Source organism: Carettochelys insculpta, chromosome 6, assembly GCF_033958435.1.
Source record: "Carettochelys insculpta isolate YL-2023 chromosome 6, ASM3395843v1, whole genome shotgun sequence".
Taxonomy (NCBI): Eukaryota; Metazoa; Chordata; order Testudines; family Carettochelyidae; genus Carettochelys; species Carettochelys insculpta.
In genome coordinates, this window is record NC_134142.1 from 10,430,216 (window position 1) to 10,456,810 (window position 26,595).

At 42.5% G+C, this 26,595-nt stretch overlaps 1 protein-coding gene across 1 annotated transcript in view; it reads right to left on the minus strand.

Moving 5' to 3' along the window:
- Positions 1-6,047: 6,047 nt before the first annotated feature.
- Positions 6,048-26,595, minus strand: part of WDHD1 (WD repeat and HMG-box DNA binding protein 1) — a 64,806-nt gene continuing 44,258 nt past the window's right edge. Inside the window, exons 18-26 of the mRNA XM_074998641.1 lie at positions 24,021-24,152; positions 23,001-23,218; positions 16,199-16,326; positions 15,038-15,094; positions 14,287-14,330; positions 13,994-14,152; positions 12,433-12,557; positions 10,552-10,687; positions 6,048-6,840 (exon numbers count right to left, since the gene is read on the minus strand). Of these exons, the coding sequence (XP_074854742.1) occupies positions 6,637-6,840; positions 10,552-10,687; positions 12,433-12,557; positions 13,994-14,152; positions 14,287-14,330; positions 15,038-15,094; positions 16,199-16,326; positions 23,001-23,218; positions 24,021-24,152 (1,203 nt within the window). The 3' untranslated portion in view covers positions 6,048-6,636. The remainder of the gene's footprint in view (positions 6,841-10,551; positions 10,688-12,432; positions 12,558-13,993; positions 14,153-14,286; positions 14,331-15,037; positions 15,095-16,198; positions 16,327-23,000; positions 23,219-24,020; positions 24,153-26,595) is intronic.

A 26,595-nucleotide genomic window follows, 5' to 3' on the forward strand; every position in this document is an offset into this window, starting at 1 on the left:
AGTCTTATGTGGATCGCTTTCAGGCAGTCGTTTACCACATTTAGAACAGGTTTTAAAACCTGGAGAGCTGGGCATCCCCTGGCACCAAAACACTGAGAGGGGTTAGAGTCCTGCCTTGGCTCACTAACTGTTAAGCAGAACTATTTACAACTAAAAGGCAACTATCTAAACTATTTACAATTATTTACACTAACTAAAGTACAGGCTATCAGCCAAATACACAAGAAGTGAGAATGCTCCAGCAACCGACAGCACGCGAGAAGGAACTGAGCAGGGGGAGGGCGGGGTGGTGCATATATGGGCTGCCATACAGGCACCACTCCAGGGGGCACCGCACTGAGCCTATGGCTACTGGCTGGGGGAAAAGGCTTCCGGCAAACTGCGTATCTGCCAGTACACACCCATCTTGGAAGGCACATGAGCAATCAAAGAATTTTAATTAAAAATTACATTGCTAATTCATTGATACAAAATAATGAGATAAGAACATAAGAACGGCCATACTAGGTCAGACCAAAGGTCCATCTAGCCCAGTATCCTGTCTGCCGACAGTAGCCAATGCCAGGTGCCCCAGAGGAGGTGAACCGAAGACAATGATCAAGCGATTTGTCTCCTGCCATCCACCTCCCGCCTTCGACAAAAGGCTAGTCACCATACCTTACCCCTTGCTAATAGCCATCTATGGACCTAACCTCCAAATATTTATCGAGCTCTTTTTTAAACTCTGTTAGAGTCATGGCCTTCACAGTGTCCTCTGGTAAGGAGTTCCACAGGTTGACTGTGTGCTGTGTGAAGAAAAACTTTCTTTTATTAGTTTTGAACCTGCTACCCATTAATTTCATTTGGTGTCCTCTAGTTCTTATATTATGGGAACAAGTAAATAACTTTTCTGTATTCACTTTTTCCACACCATTCATGATTTTATATACCTCTATCATATCGCCCCTCAGTCTCCTCTTTTCTAGACTGAAAAGTCTCAGTCCCTCTAGCCTCTCCTCATATGGGACCCATTCCAAACCCTTAATCATTTTAGTTGCCCTTTTCTGAACCTTTTCTAATGCCAATATATCTTTTTTCAGGGGAGGAGACCACATCTGCACACAGTGCTCAAGATGTGGGCATACCATAGTTTTATATAGGGGAAGTAAGATATTCTTCATCTCATTTTCTATCCCCTTTTTTAATTATTCCTAACATCCTATTTGCTTTACTGACTGCCGCTGCACACTACGTGGATGTTTTCAGAGAACTATCCACTATAATTCCAAGATCCCTTTCCTGATATGTTGTAGCTGAATTTGCCCCCATCATATTGTATGTATAATTGGGGTTATTTTTCCCAATGTGCATTACCTTACACTTACCCTCATTAAATTTCATTTGCCATTTTGCTGCCCCATCACTCAGTTTGCTGAGATCTTTTTGAAGTTCTTCACAGTCTGCTTTGGTTTTGACTATCCTGAACAGTTTGGTGTCGTCTGCAAACTTTGACACCTAACTCCCTACCCCTTTCTCTAGATCATTGACGAATAAATTGAACAAGATTGGTCCCAGGACTGACCCTTGGGGAACGCCACTAGTTACCCCCTTCCATTGTGAAAATTTACCATTTATTCCTACCCTTTGTTTCCTGTCTTTTAACCAGTTTCCAATCCATCAAAGGATCTTTCCTCCTATCCCAGGACCACCTAATTTACATAAGAGCCTTTGATGAGGGACAGTCTCAAAGGCTTTCTGGAAATCTTAGTATACTATGTCTACTGGATCCCCCCCGCCCGCATACTTGTTAACCCCTTCAAAGAACTGATTAGTAAGACACGACTTCCCTTTACAGAAACCATGTTGACTGCGTGTCTGGCAATTTTATTCTTTACTATTGTTTCTACTAATTTGCCCAGTACTGACGTGAGACTTACTGGTCTATAATTGCTAGGGTCTCCTTTAGAGCCCTGTTAAAATATTGGTGTTATTCCTGTCTTCCAATCATTGGATACTGAAGCTGATTTAAAGGATAGGTTACAAACCACCATTAATAGTTCCACAATTTCACATTTGAGTTCCTTCAGAACCCTTGGGTGAATAACATCTGGTCCCGGAGACTTCTGACTGTTTAGCTTATCAGTTAGTTCCAAAACCACCTCTAATGACACTTCCATCTGGGACAGTTCCTTAGATTTGTCACCTATAAAGGATGGCTCAGATTTGGGAATCTCTCCAACATCCTCAGCTGTGAAGACTGAAGCAAAGAAATCATTTAGTTTTTCCGCAATGGCATTATCTTCCTTGATTGCTTCTTTTATGTCTTTATCATCCAGGGACCCCACTACTTTTTGAGCAGGCTTCCTGCTTCTAATGTACTTAAAAAACATTTTACTAATGTTTTTTGAATTTATGTCTAACTGTTCCTCATAATAAACTTCTCAGTCAAACATCATTCCATAGAAGAACGTTCTCATTTGAACACCTATGTAAGTCAGGGAAGAAAATTATGAAGCCTAAAAATCCTTGCATTTAAAGAAAAGGCATTGTGACATTACCAAGGGTCCAACCTGGACTGCTGAACAGATGAATACCCTCAATTTTCCAGATTGGGGTGCCTCTTTTACAGCTCCATTGTGAGAGTGACCATTCCAGATCTGCTCTCACACAGCCTCTAGTACATAAGTTACTCCCAGCCTTGTGGGTTACCCTGGGAAGGAGCAAGGCTAAGGGAGCAAACCTTGACAGAAAATCCGGAGGGGAGTCCTAAGGCGGTTCTGTGCCAACTTCTGGCATTGACCCGGCAACTCCTGCAGCTGAGCTGGTACCACACATAGAGGTTATCCTCTCCTTTGGACTATATCAGTAAAGCCGAGAGGGGGACACTGGTGTCTGGGCAGCCCAAGGTCCCAAAAAACTTATCCAGGCTTGAGCCTGGAGAGGTACTCCAGCATCACTTAACAGCATTGATCCATAGTCTACGCAGACTGAAGGATGCCTACTACATGTAAGGGCAGTGAAAGAAAACAATTTGGACAAATCCAATATTCTGAGGAATACTAAGGCTATTTCATGCTCAGGAGTATTCAGGTTCTAAAAAAATTAATCACTACATACTAATGTAAAACAAGTGGCTAAGAAATTGGGGAGGTGGCAGGCTTTATTTTTCTTCACTCAAAAGACAACACATAGACCTTTCAAGTGTCACTTCTCTGGTTTGGTAGCTCTTTCCATTTGTGTTAATTTTAAGGGTATTTAATTCTCTCATCTGATAAAAGATTTGCTCCATGTTTGAATGAGGCATTTAAGATCTCACATTTAAAAATATTTAAAATACCTCAGTCCTATTGCAAAAGATTGACAACCTTGCATAATTATCTTGTTTTGGACTGAAATGCTGTTATGAAGCAAGGGCTTGGACGGCCAAAGAAAACGTTCCTTAGGAGACTGAGCTATGTATGTTATTTTTTTATGGCATAAATGTTTTGCTGGTATGTATGTTCCGAAATGTAGTAATATGCCTGGTATTCAGATCTAGTTTTCTGTGTTCAATTTAATCTGATCTTTAGGGTGGCTGAGTACTGTAATTCCCATTTGAAGTAAATGGGTCTCAGAACGTCTTAGTCTTATACTTCAAGTGTTGCACTTCTAAAGCCTTAAAGATGGGATCTCAAAGCATCTCTGTAGGTCACTGAGTGGATGGGCAACCACTAAAACATTTCAGCCATCAAAAGCTACCATGCAATTTTCATTTTGTGACCACTGTAGCAAGAAGTGTATATTCTTACAGACTATACCATTTTTTAGATTACATAGCAAACTGCAGCAGTTGCAGCTTTTCAGCAAGAGGCATCTCTGACCTAGCCATCGAGAGCACGAGACAGAAATGTGTGCTCTAATTGCAGTGATTTGCTTTTCCAGAAAATTGCTGTACTGAGTCACAGCTGAGACTTTACAATGTCATCAACTGTGAAATTTGATGGCGATCCTGCTACAAGTTACTGAGGCAACCAAAATAACAGCAAAAGTAGATGCCAAGTAAATTTAAACACTCAATGGTTCAGCAAAGATAGGTAAAGATGTTCTTTTATTATGAAGACTGTAGTAATTGTTACTCATTTTGTCAATACAACTGCATTTTGTATAGCTTCCTTCTGACAACGTAGGAGAAAAACGGATTTCTAGCTCACATGTAATGTGATGGTTGAACAAAACAAAACCCTCCACAGAAAAAGTTAAACTGACCAAAAAGATTATCCTCAGCTGGGATTTGAAGAGGAGTGGAAGCAATGACGCAGAGGTAGTTCACTTCAAATGACAGGAAACACAGCGAAGACTCACATCAATACTAAGGAGAAGACAGTCATCCCTTAACCCAAGATTAGCCATTACTCAGAGCTTTGCTGGGATGTTTCCATTAGGAAGAGAAATTGATTGTATGAATCAGGTATTTCCATGGTTCAATACTGCTTACTTATAAAGAATGAATATAAAGTCCTGTTTTCCTGAATAGGATCAAACAGCAGGCAGTTTCTGTCGTCGTAATTTCCAAAGCTGCCTTTTCAAACAGCTCTGTTCCCCCAGGGGTTTTGTCTCTGCTCCCTCTAACGACCAGGCTCACCAATTCTACTCTGGTTTTCTGCGTCCAACACCAGATCAGTGCCCAAGCATTTGCAATCAGTTCAAGGGAAATAGTTACCTGTTTTGAAGCGTGTTCTTCAAGACGTGTTGCTCATGTCTTTTCCAGGTTAGGTATGTGTGCTCACCATATGCACCAGTGCCGGATGTTTTCGCCCTAGCAGTATCCATAGAGGAGAGGCCCCGGCAACACCTGGAGTGGCGCTATTATGGTGTGGTATAAGGGGCACTGTTGACTCCTCCTACCCTCAGTTCCTCTTGACGAAAACGCTGACAGTAGAGAAGTCAGGCCAGTCATGATTGTAGGCCTTCAGATTTGACTTGCTGCATTTAAAAGCTAAATCCGTTACCCCTAGATCAGGGATCAGCAATCTTTCTGAGGCGGAGTGCTGAAATTTGACCTTTTGACCTCTACATACAGTCCGAGTGCTGGTGATACTTTTTAACGTCACTAACAGTCCTACTTACAACAGCTTCATTAATAAATAAATAAAGATGCACAGCTTTTCTGTTTAGGTGGTGGTTGGTAGCATTAGGTGGTCATTTGTTAATTCACAGGTGGCATGGCTTTGAGCAAGCTCCTGGTTGCATGGGGGAGGAGGGGTGTGACTGAGCTCCAGCATTGCCTGCCAACGCTAATCTGTTCGCGTGCTACTCTTGACATATGTGCCAGGGGTTGCTGACCCCGTTTTAGATCTCAAAATCAAAATTAACATATATCTGATTTCCAGTCATCAGTCATTATGCATCCAAGAACAGTGTATGTAGCTGACTTCTGACTATAAGATGCAAGTCTACTTTCTAGCGCAACATGCAAAAATTGAAGAGAAGACTCCACCAATCTAAACACAGAAATGTTCACATTTTATTTTAAACACATATTAAATACAAAACCTACTAAATTCTAAAATTAAGAGCACTTTCAAGGCTAAATCCTAGGCTAGAGGTCTTCTGCAGAGTCTGGGTCAGGATGAGGACCATTCATACACATGGGCCGTGTCTACACGTGCCCCAAACTTCGAAATGGCCATGCAAATGGCCATTTCGAAGTTTACTAATGAAGCGCTGAAATGCATATTCAGCGCTTCATTAGCATGCGGGCGGCAGCGGCGCTTCGAAATTGACGCGCCTTGCCGCCGCGCGGCGCGTCCAGACGGGGCTCCTTTTCGAAAGGGCCCCGCCTACTTCGAAGTCCCCTTATTCCCATAAATAAGGGGACTTCGAAGTAGGCGGGGCCCTTTCGAAAAGGAGCCCCGTCTGGACGCGCCGCGCGGCGGCAAGGCGCGTCAATTTCGAAGCGCCGCTGCCGCCCGCATGCTAATGAAGCGCTGAATATGCATTTCAGCGCTTCATTAGTAAACTTAGAAATGGCCATTTGCATGGCCATTTCGAATTTTGGGGCACGTGTAGACGTAGCCATGATGGCTTAAACCTCTCCTCTGTACTCCCACGGTTCCCAATACAGCTTTGGTGCATAGCTGGACCATCTGTACTAAATTAGGCTGCTGAAGCTTAATGGTGGAAAAGGCCACAAGAGGTTGAAGCTACAGCCAAAGATCAGTATTGTATAGGGGCATGTTTGTTTCTACCCCATTTCCTCTGGCCATAATTTCTCTCTCTTGCTTTGTTGACAGGAGGAAGAATAAGTAACATAAAAGCCCCTACATCACTTCTACACCACCACAAAATTGTCCTTAAACACAAATCCTCCCTAGGCTAACTATATCACATGTGGTATGGCACACTAGGGCCATGCAGCACCATTGAATCTCGCCCTACAGCTCAAAAATAATCAGTGAATTATGACTATTTATAGCTACTACACATTTTATATAAAAACTTATTTGCACTGAGGATCTCAGAGGTGCTGTATCATTGCCTCTATGAACACTTTATAAAGGAATGTTTAGGACAAAATACTCACTCTTTTTGCTAGTGCACTGAGTATGTTGCCAAATTTCTCAGTGCAGGAGAAACTAGTCTCTCACAAGGAAACAGTGGGAAGTTACCAATTTTGTTTTAGCTCTGCTTGAAGGCAAAGGCTGACAATTTGATATTTGTAGACGGCTCTATCAGCTTCTGTTTTTTGGGCAAACTAGAGTCCTCCTTTGATATTTCTTCCAGTCTCTCTTTCCCCTCCTTCTTTTCATCTGCTAGGCGCTTCCGCTTGTTTGCTTCAGCTGAATTACTAGCTGCTCCTCCTTTGGCTTTCTCTGTCCAGACCTTAAAAAAGCACGCAGGTTACAAATGAAAACCTAAGCATAATATAGTGAATTCTACTGTCCTACCCACAGGCACTGACTCTGAAAGGTAACAAGGGATGCTTCAGCCCCAGCTCTGCTCCTGGCCCCGCCCCCACTCCACCCCTTCCCCCCAAGGTCCCGCACCTGCCTGTCTCTTCTTGCCTCCATTCCACCCCACTTGTTTCTGCCCAATTTTGTCCCCTCTTCTGAGCAGGCTGCATCTTCTCTTCTCTCTCCCAGTCCCAACTGCTGCAAAACAGCTGATTGCAACAGGCAGGAGGCACAGGGAGAGAGCAGGAGGCAATGATCTGTGAGGCCCACTGATGGGCAGGAGGCCAGGAGCGAACGGGGGACTGCCGGTGAGGTCTCCAGCCCAGGAGCAGTAATGGAGATGGTGCATATGGTCCTACCATCTAATCACAGAAATAAAATGTCTTCAAAATAAGGCAGCATTGGAACAACGACAACTCTAACCACGACTAAGGTTTGAGTCACAGAGTCATTGGTAAGATTGAAAATTACTTCCTGATTCCTGCTTGTGCTTCTGTAGGACTCTTCTTTCTATTAATATTTTATGTAGTCTAGTTGTGAACACTACTGGTAATATTTGAATGTTCACCCTTGACAAACTATGCAATGATCCTTTGTTCTAAATGCACACACTTCACACTAAAGTTGTGTTTAAATAATTATGACAGCAAAAGGAAATGTTAAGATATCACTTCAATGTTGTTAATTATGTATTAAGATATGTATCTATACATGTCAAAATATTGTAATTGTAATGTCTTAATGTGAATGACCTCCTCATGGTCCATTCCTTGTTGTGGTGAGGTGGTTTGTGTGTCTCAAGGTCACAGAGGGCTAGGTCCGTGGGAGCTACAGCTTCTGGAAAGATCACCCAAACTAGACAGGTCTAGGAGTAGAGACCAGAAAAATTTGGATCACCTCTCTGAGGTAAAACGGGTTGGCTTAAGGTTAACAACCCTATCCCTAAAAAAACACCATACGTTATGGAATCAGCTACGAAGAACTCTACAACTACGCAAGTCTTGGGAGGAGATGGCAATCCGCTTGGATTGTGTAGGGAAGTTGGGAAGTTGTTCCCAACCCTATCCCTAAAAAAACACCATACGTTATGGAATCAGCTACGAAGAACTCTACAACTACGCAAGTCTTGGGAGGAGATGGCAATCTGCTTGGATTGTGTTGGGAAGTTGTTCACAATGATGTCTTGACAGAATTCTTCAGCATCCTCTCAGGAGTATGACAAGGGTGCCTATTGCCACCTTTCCTGCTCCTAATCACAATGGATTGGATTATGAGCAGGACAACAGATGGCCACCAGTGAGGCATTCTGTGGACACTTTTGAAACAGCTAGAGGACATTGATTTTGCTGACAATGTTACCCTCCTTTCACACCGACATAAAAGCATGGAAGAAACAGTTGCAACACTAAACAAAACTGCCTCAATGACTGGACTGAGTATTAACAAGGGAAAGACAAAGACAATGAGGATCAACTGGTCCACTATCACCATCATCACACAGGGAGTGGATGACCTGGAAGATGAGGAGCAGTTCACCTACTTGGGGAGTATTACAGGCAGAGACAGAGGAACAGATAAGGTTATCGATGCCAGGATAGGGAAAGCAACAACTGCATTCAAGACTCTTCATTCCACATGGAGCTCACAAATAATATCTGCAAAGATGAAATTGCAGATCTTCAACACAAATGTGAAAAGTGCTTTCTTATATGGATGCAAGACCTGGCATACTAAGAAGTCTTCAAATCACAAGCTACAGACTTTCAAATGGATGCCTGAGGCACATCCTTCACAATGGCAGGACTGTCACAAATGAGGAGCTTTGGAACAGAGCAGGACAAGAACCACTTGAAGTCCAAATTAAGAAAATAAAGGGGGGATGGCTAGGCCACACTCAGAAAACCAGCATCTGTCAAGCTCTCAAATGGAACCCAGGAGGAAAACACAAAAGAGGAAGACCTTGGATTACATGGAGAAGATCTACTGAGACTAAAGGACAACAACTAGGGTACTACTGGAGTCAGCTAGTTTTGTCCCAAGACAGCGTGAAGTGGAGGAGACTTGTAGATGACCTATGCTCCACTCAGAGTACAAGGGCTTAAGTCAAATAAGTCAATGTGAATGACCCAAGATATCAATAAATAAAATCCCCCCCAACAAAAGTATGTTTCTCTCAAATTAGCATGATGGATATTTTAATGTTCCAGGCTTTAGTGCAGCAAAGAAGGGTCCTGTGGCACCTTATAGACTAACAGTAAAGTTTTGAGCATGAGCTTTTGCGAGCACAGACTCACTTCATCAGATGATGGAGAATCTGATGAAGTGAGTCTGTGCTCACGAAAGCTCATGCTCAAAACTTTTCTGTTAGTCTATAAGGTGCCACAGGACCCTTCGTTGCTGTTACTGATCCAGACTAACACGGCTACCCCGCCAATACTTGAGGCTTTAGTGCAGTTACAGTTCCTGCATTGATTTCTCTATCCTATGATTTTTAAATGTCAGGTTTTATTCTGGCCTTGGTCCATTTTTATTTTGATACTTAATCATTATTTACCCCACAAGGTTCAAAATTATAACAAAGTTTTCTTGTGTTTAACAAATAAGACAACACTGCATATGCTATTTCACATAAACATGGTCTAACCAAGGCTCCTTTCTCTTCTTACATGCCACTTTATTTATACCTACCATTATGGCATTTGCCACAGCTTAATTTTAAGTGCTTGTCTGATTTGCTGCTCTTGATCATATCTAGGTCTTCCTCAGTATTTCTCATCTGTAACAAGTATTTTCCCATTTTAACTTCTGCTTGGTGTTTGTACCTCTTTACCTCAACTTACTAATTCTTGATCATTTCTCTGAACTTCCAAATTTCTTCCTTTCCTGGACTCTGCATCCTCTCAAAATATGATATCATGTCTGCAATTTACTATTGTAACCATTCTTATAATTATTTAGAAGGAAAAATTAACAATTTATAAAGATCTAGAAGTTCAAGAAAGATGTGGAGAAATTAGAGAGGGTCCAGAAAAGAGCGACAAGAACGATTAAAGGTCTAGAGAATGTGACCTGTGAAGAAAGGCGGAAAAAATTGGGCTTGTTTAGTTTGGAAAAGAGAAGATTAAGCAGGGGACATGATAGCAGTTTTCAGGTATCTAAAAGGGTGTCATAAGGAGGAGGGAGAAAACTTGTTCTTTTTGGCCTCTGAGGATAGAACAAGAGGCAATGAGGCAATGGACAAACTGCAGCAAGGGAGGTTTAGGTTGGACATTAGGAAAAAGTTCCTAACTGTCAGGGTGGTCAAAGAGTGGAATAAATTGCTAAGGGAGGTTGTGGAATCTCCATCGCTGGAGATATTTAAGAACAGGTTAGACAGATGTCTATCAGGGATAGTTTAGACAGTACTTGGTCCTGCCATTAGGGCAGGGGGCTGGACTCGATGGCTTCTCGAGGTCCCTTCCAGTCCTAATATTCTATGATTCTATGAAATAAAGCACACATTTTGGGTTTTGGCCTGGTATCATATTTTCAATACAGATGGAGAACACCAGCATTAAATAAAATTTCAAAACTGGAAATTTTCTTTCCAGTAGTAAGAGAAACAATTCTTAAAAAATATAATACAAACAAGCTACCTTACCAGCCTTTCATCAGATGACAGCACTCTAAACCGACTCATGCCTTCTTTTATTACATCTGCTTCCTCTAAATCAGCATTATCTGCCAAAATACTTTCTCTGTTTTCTTCTAGCCACATTTGGAATCCTGTCTTTGGTCTAAAATTGTCACAAAAACAATTTCCGGTAGATGAAGCCTACAGAAAAGCTTTACACAAAAAGCATTTGCAACAAGAAGTGATTGCAATGTTCTTTATCGCTACAGAGTTCCTGTCTAGAAAAGCAAGTCAGTATACACAGCTGTTCCCATTCTCTCTTCAGCACAAGTCACCAGCATGTGGCAGCAATGGATCAGGTCTGTGTGCTTACAAAAATACAGTTCTTGACTTTAAAACAGCTTTAGGTTTTTTCTGCTACACAGAATTGTCCGCTTTGAAAGGAGAACTTTGTGAGGATCCTGTGAGTCTGGAGCCTCTGACGAAGCTTGTAGGTTTGGATTTCAGAGATCAAGGAATGTTTCAAATGTAAATACGACAACATTTTGACCTAGCATAGTAATATGGCTTAAACTATTGCTCAACAATTAGTATCAGATGCATAAATAATACTCACGCAGAAATCATGAATAAAGACCTAAAACTCACATTGTACAGCCTACGTTACTTTATGACCTAGGAAAGCACCTATTTCAAAGTCATGCAAAACTTGCTATGAACGGATTGTCTGTAAGTGTTGGGAGGTGTACAACAGTCTACGTTTTCACTGTAATTTCCTTACAATCATGACGTTCTACATAGAGACAAATTTGACTCTGTGTAGACACACACACAAAATAGCAGCCAGCTAAAATCCTGAAGGTGATTTCACAACTATGAAAACTCATTAATTAATGTTCTTATAATGGCTTTGTACTGTAGTGTCTCATTCCAATGCCTTTAGAAATCATTCCAACAAACTTGATGTATAAAGGTTACCTCTACAGGGTGTGTCCACTTGGGGAAGGTCTACTCTAGGGGGAAAAGAAAATTGATTTAACATAGGCAACTCTAGCTATGAGAATTGTGTAACTAGAGTGGAAGTATCTTAAATCAATTTTTGCCACCGTCCCCACAGTGGAAAGCTGATGGTAGAAACAGTCCCATTGACTTCTCTTACGCCTCGTGACTGTGAGGAGTATCTGGAGTCGACAGTGGCACCCTGATCATTCGATTTAGTGTGGCCCCACTCAGCGTGCTAAAATTGAACCCTGGAAGATTGCCCGCTAGCATGTCAATCTTCCAGTACACATAGACAAGCCTAAGTCTTCATATTTAATTAGCTATTGAGACTCAGAAGATGACTACCACAGATATGTTGATATATCACTTTGATACTTCACATTCCAAAGTGTTCAAACCAAACTTTAAGAAAGCACCACACTTCTAGTGTATGTCAACAATGCAGCATGGGGTGTGAATGGCAGCTCATGTAGCCACACCTGTGCTAGCTTTAATCTAGCTAGAACATTAAAAAGAGAAGTGAGGCCATCATAGCATAGGCTTCAGTAAGAGCAGCAAAAGTCCATCTGACCCTGCTGGGTTTATATTCAATTGTGCAGGTGCTGCTGAAGCCCACTGCCACACAATCTTCACTTCTATTTTTTCACAAACTAGGTAGAGTACAGCAAGTGTGGGTACATCTCTGTGAGTTACTATTCGCACCCCCAGCTGCAATGCCGTCAGACTCCTAGATGAGCCAGATCTAAAGAATTAAAGAACATTAACGTACAGGTGAGAAAAGTGACATAGTGACAACTAGTGAGGCAGATATTAAAAGTGCGGACATTTCTGAAACTCTCTCAAATGTATACATCAAAATTAAAACTAAGATGTGCGCAAGAAACAAAATCTTTTGTATTCACCCACCTTCTGTTTTCAGTGTGGTCAGTGGCAGCAGCTTGGATTTCAGGCAATACATTTTCAGCTTTTTCATCTACTGTTTTGTCACCAGAATTGGGGGGACGAGGCTGGAAAAAAGTGGCCGCTAAAGCCTATAAAATTTATAAAGATTTAGAGAAATTCATTTGTGATATTTACACCTTGTGAGTATATGTCTACATATGACCATACAAACCACATCATCCCAAGGAAAAGCAATTTTACAAAGTACTTATGTTGTTAGTCTGCTGGTATAAAATCTTAAGACAGTGCACGATTATGAATACTCTATTATTAAATAAGAAATAAAATAATTAAATATTGACGTCACTGCAAGAGTATGCTTCCTACAGCTTTTCTGTCTGTACAAGGCATAGTTCTGGGGTTGCCAACTTGCAGTTCTTTGGCTGTCCCCTTATGGCTCTTTGGGGACTTCGCCCCGTTGATTGCAATCTCCCTTCCTGTCCTGGCCCCAAACCATTCCCGGAAGCAGCCCTCATAGCCCCATATGCGAGCCCACAGCATGTTGGCCCTGCCTGCAGCCCCCGCTGCTCCCTTTGGACAGGAATGGGGAATTGTGACCAATCGGAGATAGGAGGTTGTGCCAGCAGAGGGGAAGTGTGCGTAACCATGTGCCACCTTGCCCCACCTCCTAAACCTACCAGACACACTGGCCCTTTCTGGGAGTGGCATGGGCTGGGAAAGGCTGGAGGCCTATCTTAACCTGTGTCACCAATAGGAAGCCACATGTGGTAAGTGGTGCCCAGTGCAAGGCTGCACTCAATAGTCCCTCCTGCACTCCAAGACCCAGACCTTCTCCCGCTCTAAGAGCTAGTACCTTGAACTCTCCTCTCCTCAACACTCTGCCACAGCCCAGACCCCACTCCTGTGACCAAATTCCCTGAGAGCTTGCACCCTCACCACCTCTTGCATGCCATCCCCTTACCCTGAGCCCTCTTCCCAGAGCAACACTCTAAAGTTTTCCCACGGCAGAAGTCATATTAAAAGTACTGGTTATTAGTAATAACCTTTGTATGTTCAAGTATTGTTAGCTGATAAATTCTAACTGTATTCAGACCAATTATAAACATAATTTAACATGAAGATAACAAGCAATTCATTAAATATGGCAGGAAACGGGTCACCATGCAATGTCTTTGCAACAACAAAACATACAAGCTGTGTTAATGAATAACCAAGCGGGGGAAAAACCCAAATAGACACTATCACCTGTTTTGTTTATTTAAGTCAAAATTTGTCATCTCCTGCAGACTTGCTATCTTGGTGTATGTGTATAAGTAGCTTTGCGTGACATGGGTCTCTTGAAATATTTTGGTCAAAGATAAAAACAAAACAAAAGGCTTTTCTTCTTTAAAAGGTTGCCAGCCCCTAGTGTAGTTTCACACATTTCTGTTCTCTGCTTGGACGGAGTTTATTATTTGGGTTGTTTCATTCAATCAGCAGTATTCCCTATGCACAACAAGATCAGGTAAAATTAAATTTTACTCATTTTTTTGCTCACTGAACTAGTGTAAAGACTAGAAATTACCTGCTTGGACTTGGGCTTGGGCATCAAAGGCTTTATGACTGGAGACTTCTGTTTGTTTATGGCCCGGCTGGTTGGTGTTGGGGTATTCTTGGAGAACTTGCTCATATTGTCTAGAATGTTAGTTGAATGAGCGGTTGGGTCTTTTTGGTTAGCTGATACCTAAAGTAACAAACAGTTAGGAGCATTTTATTTTCAGTCACACAGGGGGTCTTCCTTTCCAAACAATTTCTGCTGCATGATAATCTTAACTTTACATTAAAAAAACATTATCAGATGATAAGCAAAATTCTTACCTTGAAGGGATTGACTCGTCCTTGGCTGCTACACATAATTACAGCTTTTGTTATAGGAAAGGGGGGGAAAAAAAAATACGTGACAATCTGTAATGTAGTGTGTATGGTTTATATGATTAAATAGATAATTTTTCACCTTATTTCCTTGCTAGCAGATTTATCTGGCATTGGTTGGGTCCCTCAGGGCAGCGTCTTAGAGTTGTCGGGGGCAGAGGGTCAGGCCAGAGGGCTGCGTGGGTGTGCTCAAGTCAGGGTTGAGGGGTGAGGAACGGCTCAGGACTGGGGTATTTGCTGCCTGCCCACCCTGGTGGTCATTCAGGAATATAACTGTCTCCATGGCTTGTTGCCCCACTGCAGCCATTCAGGAGTATAGCTGTCCTTTCTACTACATTCCTTTCTTTCAGTTTGATGAGAAATAATTGAATTTCACACACATTGTCCTGGCACAACCAAATCCTTATTTTGCTTTAAGTTTTGGTAAGAGGAAGCTGAACACCAAATTTGGTGATCCTAGCTTTTACCATTTAGGAGGCGCTCTTGAACAAACAGACTCACAGATAGATGGACAGACACACAGACAAACTCTCTCAAACAAAATTATTCCAGCCTGCTAAATCAAAACTGAAAGTTCTGCACTAACTTTTACCAGGATGTTAGGAAAGAGAAGGAGAGGAACATGGGTAGATACTGACAACAAATAACTGACGTCACAACACTAATTTCTTACTGAAATAAAATGAGATATACTCACCAGATTTAGGAGTAGATATTTCAGGTGATACTACACTTTTGCAGAATGGATTTTGTCCTTCAGAATAAAAAGATGCATTTTAAACTCAGAATGGAGTGCAACTTTTAAAACTTCACAACTCATTTTAAAAAAATCCTAATGAACTGATACGGAACTTTCATCATTACTTTACATTTCAGTATTTGCACAAGTGTTTTAAGAGACATTTAATTCATTTTATCCCTGCCTAGACTCGCCTTTTCAAAGAAGACAAGAGCTGTGTATTTAGTTTGCTAAACTAAGCTTTACTTTGCCACTTTTACGGATAAACCCCACTTAGACTTCATCTTTTTGAGCAGCAGAAGAAATAGTATTATTAAAAAATTTCTGATAGTTAAAGTTTTATCATAATATAGAAAAGATCATACTAAGAAAAAATAAAATTATAACTGCTCTTCCCTCCTCCAGAAATCATGGTAAGCATGTGCTAGACTGTAATTCAATTATTATTTCCTCAGCCTCTTATAGTCCAAATATTGACTTTACTAAATATGTACTAATACAGAGAAGACAGGACATAAAACAGCAGAAGGAAGTGAGCTAGAAAGCCACCCTGCAGGTGATATCAAACTATTACAAGCTGTCTATAATCTTCTTTCAGGTGCCCCTGAAATTGGGCATTAGCAGCCAGAGAGAGGGCACACAAGTGTACACCTTCACTCTGCTAATTTAGTAGGAGCTGAATTGAAGACAAGGAAACTATTCCATCAGGTGAGTCAGAACTCAGTAGGTGCTGTTGTTAAAAATGAAACCATAAAAAAATGCAACAATGCACTGAATATCCATTTTATATCTGAATATGCATATACAGCTACCCGCAAATGATTTTTGTGAATCACTGGGGGATGTGGATCCAAATATGGCTCTTCCCACGTTCTGTCCTGCCACATCACCTAACATCTGTGCCTCACTTTCCCTGTAAGATGATGATGATGCTTACCTACATCAAATGGGTGTCATGAAGATTAATACTTTGAAAACATTTAACAATATATAAACTTTTATTAGCCAATCTGTTTTATAAAATCAAGGGGAATTTCCAACATGAAAATTAATTCCTATTAAATCTGTAAAACAAATAGTTATGTAAACTTCCCAACTTGTCCCCAGAGTTTTTCTTACTAAATTTTTGCATTTCTGGCTTTTCTTCCACTTCTTCCACTGCATCAGCTTCCTTGCTGTCTTCTATATCTGATTCATGCAGGTTTCTGACATGATGCTGGCTCCACTCTGTGGCAGAGTTGCTATAACTAAATGGAAATAATTTAACATAACGAGACTATGCATGAAACGCTACCTCATCCAAAAGGGAAAAGAGCAGAAAGGAACAGAGTGTGACCAATTTGTATTTCTGTGCTAATTTTACAAAATGAAAGCTATTTGGGCTTTCTTTATTATGCTGTTGATTAGTCTGTGATATGACAGACAAACAAATGAAGGATTTAATACCATGGTGTCCAATACACTCCCCGTTCGTCAAACAGGGGGGCAACGTAGTGTGGCAAAACGTCGCTCAGGGAGCTGCACACGTGGGGCATACCCCTTACCCCGGCTGCATGGAACAAGTGTCTGGTGGCAGCGGTGGAGGCTACTTCTAGGGCCCTGGCAGGCTCCAGCCACGGCGTGACTAACATGGCGCGGCTTCAGCCTGGGGCAGCTCACGTGGCTTCAAGTGAGTAATCTCGGGGTGAGGAGGGGACGCGGCGGTGACTGCCTCGCGTAACGGGAAGGCCTGTGGCGATTGGTTAAATTTCTCTTGGACACAACTGGTTTAATAAATATCAATAACCACTTCAGAGCCACCGACACAGTAAATACATTTACCACAACCTCCACAGAACTCACATGGAAATAAGAGGGACCGTGAGTGCCTGTGTACTCTCTTGAAGGTCACAACACTGAATTAAAACAGCCCACACTGACCTCCAAAGTACTCAGAATTCAAAGACAGATCATATGATTTTACCTTACTCCCCAAGATGGGCAAACACATGGTGGGGTCTAAATAAGAAAAGATGCTTTTGTAACTGGTATTCTTTGAGACGTGTTGTTCACGTCCATTCCATTGTATGTGTGTGTTCTTGCCACATTCACCAGTGCCAGAAGTTTTTCCCTCAGCAGTATCCATAGCAGAGAGGCTCTAGCAACCCCTGAACTGGCACCTTCATGGTATAAGGGGTTGTGTGGCATGCCAACTCCAACCTCAGTTCCTTCTTGTTGGAAACGCCAATGGTGGGGAAGTAGGCGGTGGGATGCAGAATGGACATGAGAAATACACATCCCAAAGAACCAGTTATGAAAGATAGTAACTGTCTTTGCTTCTTCAGGTACTTGCTTTTGTCCATTCCACAAAGGGGGCCCTAAACAGTATCCCCAGCAAGGGGACCTGGTGCCTCTGGCATCACATCGCCCCTACTGCCACATACCTTCCCGGGGTGCTAAACATTACTATGGATGCTCTCAGTCGCTCGTTCAATGACCACCATGAGTGGGACACCATTATGACAGCCCTCAGTCACGTATTTTGACTTTGTGGATAACCACATACCTATTTGCCACCTGAGTCAACAGGAAATGTCACCAATACTGCTGCAGAGTGGGTCTGGGGAGACGCTCCCTCATGAATGCCTTCTCCATAAAGTGGGATGCGCGCATCTCTGCACATTTCCTCCCCTGGATTCACAAGGTCAGATTTGAGTGGGCCCACTTCATCTTGATAGTCCCAGTGTGGTTGAGACAAACTTGGTATCCTTACCTCTAGCAGATGTTAGTAGTAGCTCCTTATCCCTTTCCTCCTCATCATGACCTGCTGTCTCAGGACCTGGCCACACTCTTCACCCTGATCCACTCAAGCTGTGTCTCTATGCATGGTTCCAGAATGCCTCTGCACTATGGGATGGGGACCGAACCCCACCCTGATGGGTGATATAGTACATGCAGGTGGTGTTGTCCATAAAGATGTTGACTGACCTGTTTGCCAGGTGCCTGTGGAACTGTTTGCAAGCATAATGGACCACCCAGAGCTTCAGGAGGTTGATGTGGAGCACCTCTTTGGTGAAGAACCATTTGCCCTGAACCACGTGAGAGCCCAGATGGGCTCCCCAGCCCATAAGGGAGGCATCCAGAGTAAGAGTGACCAACAGAGGCGACTGGTGGAATAATACCAGGTGAGAATGTTGCCTGAACATGTCCACCACTGGAGAGAGTCAAGAATGCATGGCGGGATGGCCAGTTTTGGACAGCATGTCCCTGGCCAGAGTAGAGCACATGGCCAGCTATGAATGAAGACAGTGATTGCAAAGTCTGGCCAGTTTGACCACGTATGTAGCAGCAGTCCTGTGTCCCAGCAGCTTGAGTCAAATATCACTGTGATGGTGGGGGACTGACATACAGACGGTACGAGATTGCGCAGGGCCTGGAACCTTTTCTGTGGCCCTGGTGGTGTTCACAGTGGATGTTGCAGACACAGCAGCTAGAGTCACGGCATTTGCCATGGTGATGAGGTGCACGTCCTGGCTCCAGTCCTCACGAGTCCCCAAGGACTTACAACAGAACGTGGAGAACCTCTTCTTTGATAGACAGCATTTATTTGCTGTGAAAACCGATGAGGTCCTTCATTCCATGAAGGACTCCTGCACCATGTTGCGCACTCTGGGCATGAACAATCCCCCAGTTAAATGAGCTCGCTAGTCCCCTTACCAGAGGCCATGGGAGCAGTTCCAGCAACAGCCGCAAACACGCTTTGAGCCACACCAATACCATAGATCCCAGCGGTGACAATCCAACTACTTGAAGTCCACATTTCAGCCCATGCAATCCTTAGAGTTCATCAGAGCTCACATACACTGTAAAGCAGTGTGGACAATAATGTGCCCCTCGTGAATGACATTACCAACAGCCGGATGCTGTTGTTTGGGTAAGGCAGGGACAAGCTCCTGCAACTTTGAGTAGTTCAAATGGTCATAATCAGCCAATGTAGTTGCATAGTTCACCAATCACAAGAGCAGTATGCTGGACAAGTAAACTTCACGTTCCATAATGACCCTTAATCTTTTATTGGATTCATCCTGAGGAGCTGAACAAGAGGATTTTGACTTGTTGCAGACAGCGTCCACCACCAACTAGTTGGGTTGTGGATGGGTGAATAAAAACTCTGCATCCTTAGAAGACGTGAAGTGCTGCTTGTCAACCTTCTTATTGGTAAGTGGGATGCATGCCGGTGTTTTTGCCAGATGACATTGGCGGGGTCCATAATGGCCTCGGCCATGGGCATGGCAAGTGGGAGGAAGGAGGAGTCTGCAGGGTGCAGAGGAGCCCATATTGTTTAACCTGCACTTCCTGCAGATCCTTTTCCTGAGTGTGAGCCACTCTTCAGAAAAGTTCCTGGAAAGCCCTGACATCCTCCACAGCAGGGAACAAGACCGAAAGTACTGCATCTTCTGGCAAGGACAAAGACATGTGCAGAGTGGATCCCTGTTCACCCTCTGATAAGGAATCCTCAGTGCCAGAGAGATGACAAGACTGGTACAACGCCAATGTCATTGGCTCTGGTGATGACAGATAACTCCTGGACGTCATCGATGGTGCCGAAAGAACATGGGAGTATGGGAACCATGCCTGCCAGGATGACCACTGTGGCATGGGCTCTTGGTGATGGGAGTTGTGGTGTGCAAACCAGGGAGGTGACGGCTGCTGGTATGCCATAGTGGGAGGCATGTACTGCCAGGTGGGATGACTAGGACTGGAGCGCTAGGATGAAAACACACTCCCACATCAGAGCCGCTGCCGCCTGGAGTGAGCGGTCTAGCCCCTGAGTCATGCAAGAACCCTGCGCACTGGAACAAGCATGGCGATGTCGGTGGTTGCAGAGATACATGGTGCAGGCCAAGCAGTGCTGGGCGCGGTGCCATATATGCTCTGGATGGCAAGTGTTTGCAGCACCACTTTGGTGCCATGCTGTGCTCCATTGCCAATGACTGGGAGGGCATCCTCGTGCTGCTTCGGTGCCAACTCCAATCCTACATTGGAGTGGGGCAGTGCCTCAGTCCGGGGAGTGCATGGTGCTGGGTCCTGTGACTGGTGTGAGTAGCGTGGAGATTTTGCACGGTGCCACTTGGGCTCCAAATCTGGCACGGAAGGCAGAGTCTTGATTTTTGATGACATCTTCTGCCCTGGAACGGAGGGAACCAAGGCTGGCGGTGTCGATGGCGTCAGGAGTGCCAAATGTTTGCAGCTCTGTTCTGAGAGCACTCTCTTCAGCAGTGTCTGCATAGACAGTGCTGGGGAAACTGAGGTAGACTTTCTGGCTGCTGCGACCTGTGGAGATGGTGCCAGAGGTCAGCACAGTGCTGGAGATGAGCCCACCACTGTGGGAGTGGCACCAACTGAGGCAGAGGGATGTGCTAAGTCCATACTTTCAGCATCCTGTGCTGAGGTATTGGCAGACAATTGCTGCAGGCCCAGAGGTTGGAGGGACTTTTCATAAGATAAGTTTTGAGCCTGTTGGCTCGGTCCATCCTGGCCCTAACCGTATGGCTGGAGAAGTGGGTGCAGGACTGCATTTGGTGGCCCTCACCCAAATACTTAGCACAGGAAGTGTGGCCATTGGAGACTGGCATGGCTTCCTTGCATGTGGCGCATTGCTTAAAGCCTGGGGAGCCTCGACTGGGAATGATACAGCAGAAAAACCTACAACCAAATAGAACTTTTTTCCTGCGGGGCGGTGGCGGTGGCAAAACTGTCTCACACTACACAGAAAGCAACTTGGATAGGCTACAGAAAGAACTACTAACTAGCTAAGCAACTCTTCTTTTGCAGAGAGAAGACAAAGCTCCATCTACAGCCGAGGACAACAGAGAAGGAATTGAGGGGTCCCATGCCACATGAGGAGGCACTACCATGCATGGTGGGAGCGGGAAACCATGGCTAGAGAAGAATCTCTGAGTGCCAGCACGGTGACGCACCATCACCCAGAGTGGAGCACCTATGGGGACACTTCTCATAGAAGGAGGACACATTACCTTCAAAATCAATAAATATTTCTGACGTTATCCCAAATAGACGCTCACAGCCAATTCTTATTAACTTAACTACAATACATTACAAAAGAAAAAAAGTGTAGTTTAAGAGTTCAGTATACATACAGATATGAATTTAATTCTTGAGGTTCAGTTACGTAACAGAGATGCTGATCTTGTCGATGAAAAAAGTTCTTTAAAATTTAGTCCATGCTTATAACCCAAAACCTATGTCCAGGGTTATTCCACTCAATGATTGAGACCTCAGTCTTTATGGCTTGGGTTTCCCCTGTCAGAATCCTCCAGTAGATAAAAGACCCTAAGTCAATGTCCACTAAAGGAGTACCAAGCTATCCTGGGATCTCATTTCTTGTGGCTTGCAGTATTTCTCAGGAGCATCCAAGCAGATGAGAAACAAAAAGGATCCTGTCCAAAGAGACGTTATACCTCTGCTGCAGCCTCTTAGCCTAGGAGATTACACAAGCCTTTTGACATAATCTCCTATCTCCCAAACATCATGGTAATTAACATAAGGTAATTTATCCATTAAGCAGTTTACTGCAAGCTTTAGAGAAACATATAAACATAATACTACTTCAATCAAGTTTCATCATAAAGGTTAATATTCGCTTCTGATGTTGAATCAATACTATAGTAACAAACAAGTACTTTTTTTCCACATCATAAGACATGAGCAAACACCTATGGTTCCAATGTGCTAACAATATAAGTTTGCATTTCAAAGTTCTGTTGTACTCTAATATCATAGCCCAGCTACCATTTATACCTCTTCCTAACAAGTCATTAAAGATTAATCCTGGGTCAGTCAGCCTATGAGTTGGTTATCCCTTTCTGGCCACGTGCCAACTATTTTTGGAGGACGCGTTAAGGAGAAAGGTACTAACTATTGACAAAAGCAATACAACATCCAAGATTTCCTTTTACAGCAGTGAAAATCTGCAAAAATATAAATACGCCAAGTTTTCAAGATTAATCATTTAAATATGCATACATACCAACTACATGCACAAACTACCCATTTGGATACACAGACAGTATCTAGATGCATACATTTTCAAACTGCAATTTAGGCAACAAGTTTTGAAAATATGGTCTCTTATTTTATTGAAATTTCATTAAACTATCAATTACTATTAAGGTGTGTGGGTATTACACAGAAGCTCTTTTTCCCAACCAGACACTCACAGCAATCACTAAATCTGGCAATAGGAAGAACCTAGTTTTCGTAATATAATCCAACCCACAATGAGACTGAAGTCACCAATGTTAGGCTGTGGCTTCCACAGCTGGCTGAGCTAAGCTCTGTGATGGGGGAAGGGCAGGCCGCGAGCCTGCCCAAAGCTTCCACTGCACCTTGAGTTGGATCTGGTGGCTTGGCGGGCTGCAGCCAGCCCACAAGCCATATTTTGCCTCCTCAAACCAGCCTTAAGTCCATGCACTACTAACTTAGCCTAGGATCCCAAGAAGTTAATCTGAGTTACTTCAGCTTCATAAAACACCAACAATAGTTTGCAGAATTTAGTTCTGTTCTACTCTATATAGGTTCAGGTACCACCCTCATTACTGTGCTAGCTGAGCGACTTAATTAAAAATTCTCCCAACAACAACTCAAACAGGAAGTGAACCAACCCACTCTCTCTAGCTGTGTTGACTCTAGCACCTATTACAATGAAATCCCAGGGGGAGCTATTGAACAGCACAGCTCTGCTTCTATATAGACCATTTTTAGAGCAGAATCACACTGAGATCAGAGCCAATTGTCATACTCTAATAAATATTTTGCAAATTATAGCACTGCACAATACAATTGTATTGATGGCACTATAATATTGAATATATTAAAAGAAAAAAAGCAGGTTTCTTTATCACATAGGAGTTCTCTTTACCCAGCATTCAGATGGTTTCGGAAATCCTCTTCCTCCTCCTCTTGTTCCTCAGGGGCTGCCAACTCTGTCGCCTTTTCTACTGCCATCTCACTAAGGCGCTGGGCTAATGCTAGTCTTCGAGAGCGAGATGCATACTTGATAGCTAAATTGACTGCATTTTGGGTCATGAAGTCAGCTAGTTCCATACAACGAAATTCACGTTCTAGTTTACAAGAAAGCTAACAAAAGAAAAATAATCCTTTAGTTACACACTCCACAGGCATGCTTCCACGAATAACACAAACAGAATATAATCATAGTATTGGCACTAGCCACACCAACTTAATATTTCAGATGAACACGGTTTAGCCAGACACCCATATAGCATTTGTAATAAAAACAACTTTTTAGGACATACAGGGATCTGCTCTTAGCCAAGACAGACCTACTGGTTAATAATATTTTTACAGTGATATAGGTGAAAATAAAGCCTGGAAAGACAAAATAGTTTTCAATAGGGAGCATGCATGGGTATGCAAGCTCATCAATTATGGCTTTTATTTATTAAAATAATGCTGGAAATTAATAATCATGACAATGAAAGTTTAACACTGCCTAGAGCAATGCAGGATAGACCTCATCCTGCTCATCTGACTCTCCTCGTTAGCGTTACTAATTTCAGTGGGACTAGTTGCATAAAAAATATGGGCAGGAACTACAGAAATATTTTGCACAGCACTGTCATCACAACTCAATTCCAACCCTGCAGCCCCTACAGTATTCTTGTTCTAGAGTTCTTCTGTGGACTCTGCCAACTACACCCAATAACAGTTTAGCAAAAACAAGCAGCTCTCTCTGTACAAAAATCTATTCCACAATTGAGAAACAACAGTTAGGCTAAAATGCATACAGCATCTTAGGTAGATAATTGGACACATGAAAGAAAATGACAAAGTAGCTATCCGTAAGTAAACTGAAATGCCATCTATTGAATGCTCAACGATAAGCTTTACTGTCTTTTGTAGGTTAAAATTTACTTACAGCAAACAATTTCATTAAAAGCTCCTGTTGCTCTTTCGCTGCCTCATTTTTAGCATTTTCATCATATTCATATCCATTTTTTGATAAGTAATCCAAGTGGTTGTGAAACACAACTGAACGCCAAAATTGTTCCTAAACAAAAGAGGAGAAAAACGTACTAAAGGACACACAAAAAGATGCTTAGTACTTTCCATCAACTTGTACCAAATTATTTTCTAGTGTTCCTTTTCGCATCATATTTGAGTAAGTGACACATAGAAGGGTATCTTTTATCTAAGGACCTTTACTTTAGCCTTTATCTGAAAAGAGAAATATACCACAAAAAGAACTTTGTGGTGTGCTTGTAAAACATCACGTCCACACACAAAATGGTCCAAATAGTGTTGCTGATTTTGGTTGTACATATTTCTGGAGGTTTCATCACAACATAATTTCTAATTAAAGATTAAGTTTCTGGAGATTCCCAGACAATACTGGCACTCACAACAGCTTACCCACACGGCAAATATCCTCATCCCTCGCTATATGAGTGCAACTGTTCCCAAATTTTCTGCTTGTAGGTGAAAATTAATAAGAGCTACACTAAATTCCCATTAAAATACATGTAAAAGTCTCCAATTTGTTCCAAGTGCTTGTAACTTGACATAAACCAGTTGAGTTTGGGTACTTTTCTGATGTATTTGAATAGTGTGGCACCAGAAATAGGATGTAGTTTATGTATGTAGAGCAGGGGTTCCCAACATATGTGTCGGGACCCAAATATGGATCCCATTAGATTTATTAAAGGTCACCAGCTGGGCAGTTCCGAGCTGCATGTGGCTGTTAAAGAAGCCATTTGCAGTTTCTTAATACTGCTGCCTCAGGCAGATATCTATCAATAGCGATAACTGCTGTGACCATAGTGATAGTCAACTGCTGTGATAGCGACCATAACATAACAACATTTAATATCCCTGTGTTGGGAAGAACACTGCAACAATCCAACACTCTGGTATTTAATTTAAAAAAGGGGAATTACACAAAAATGAGGAGGTTAGTTAAACAGAAATTAAAAGGAAGAGTAACTAGAGTAAAATCCCTGCAAGCTGCATGGAAACTTTTCAAAGACACCATATTAGAGGCCCAACTTAAATGTATACGCCAAATTAAAAAACACAGTAAGAGACCTAAAAAGAGCCACCATGGCTTAACAACCACGTAAAAGAGGCAGTGAGACACAAAAAGGCATCTTTTAAAAAGTGGAAGTCAAAGTGACAAAAATAGAAAGGAACATAAACACTGCCAAGTTAAATGTAAAAATGTAATAAGAAAATCCAAAAAAGATTTTGAGGAACCATTAGCCATAAATTCAAAAAACAATAGTAAATTTTTTTTTTAAGTACATTAGAAGCAGGAAGCCTGCTCAAAAAGCAGTGCGGCTCCTGGATGATAGAGACATAAAAGGAGCAATCAAGGAAGACAATGCCATTGCGGAAAAACTAAATGATTTCTTTGCTTCAGTCTTCACAGCTGAGGACGTTAGAGAGATTCCCAAATCTGAGCCGTCCTTTATAGTTGACAAATCTGAGGAACTGTCCCAGATTGAAGTGTCGTTAGAGGTGATTTTGGAACTAACTGATAAGCTAAACAGTCACAAGTCTCCGGGACCAGACGGTATTCACCCAAGGGTTCTGAAAGAACTCAAATGTGAAATTGCGGAACTATTAACGGTGGTTTGTAACCTATCCTTTAAATCAGCTTTGGTACCCAATGATTGGAAGACAGCTAATATTTAAAAAGGGCTCTAAAGGAGACCCTAGCAATTACAGACCAGTAAGTCTAACATCAGTACTGGGCAAATTAGTAGAAACAATAGTAAAGAATAAAACTGTCAGACATGTAGAAGAACATGATTTGTTGAGCAAAAGTCAACGTGGTTTCTGTGAAGGGAAGTCGTGTCTTAGTGATCTATTAGGCCGTGTCTACACTAGCCAAAAACTTCCAAATGGCCATTTCGAAGTTTACTAATGAAGAGCTGAAACACATATTCAGTGCCACATTAGCATGCGGGCGGCCCCGGCACTTTGAAATTGACGTGGCTCATCCAGACGGGGATCCTTTTCTGAAGGGCCCTGGCTACTTCAAAGTCCCCTTATTCCTATCTGCTCAAAGGAATAAGGGGACTTCGAAGTAGCCGGGGTCCTTTTGAAAAGGAGTTCCATCTGGATGAGCCGCATGGCGGCGAGCCACATCAATTTCGAAGCGCCACGTGCATCCACATGCTAATGTGGCGCTGAATATGTATTTCAGTGCTTCATTAGTAAACTTCGAAATGGCCATTTCGAAGTTTTTGGCTAGTGTAGACATGGCCTTAGAGTTCTTTGAAGGGGTTAACAAGCATGCGGACAGGGGGGATCCGGTAGACATAGTATACTTAGATTTCCAGAAAGCCTTTGACATGGTCCCTCACCAAAGGCTCTTATGTAAATTAGGTGGTCATAGGATAGGGAGGAAAGATCCTTTGATGGATTGGGAACTGGTTAAAAGACAGGAAACAAAGGGTAGGACTAAGCGGTAAATTTTCACAATGGAAGGG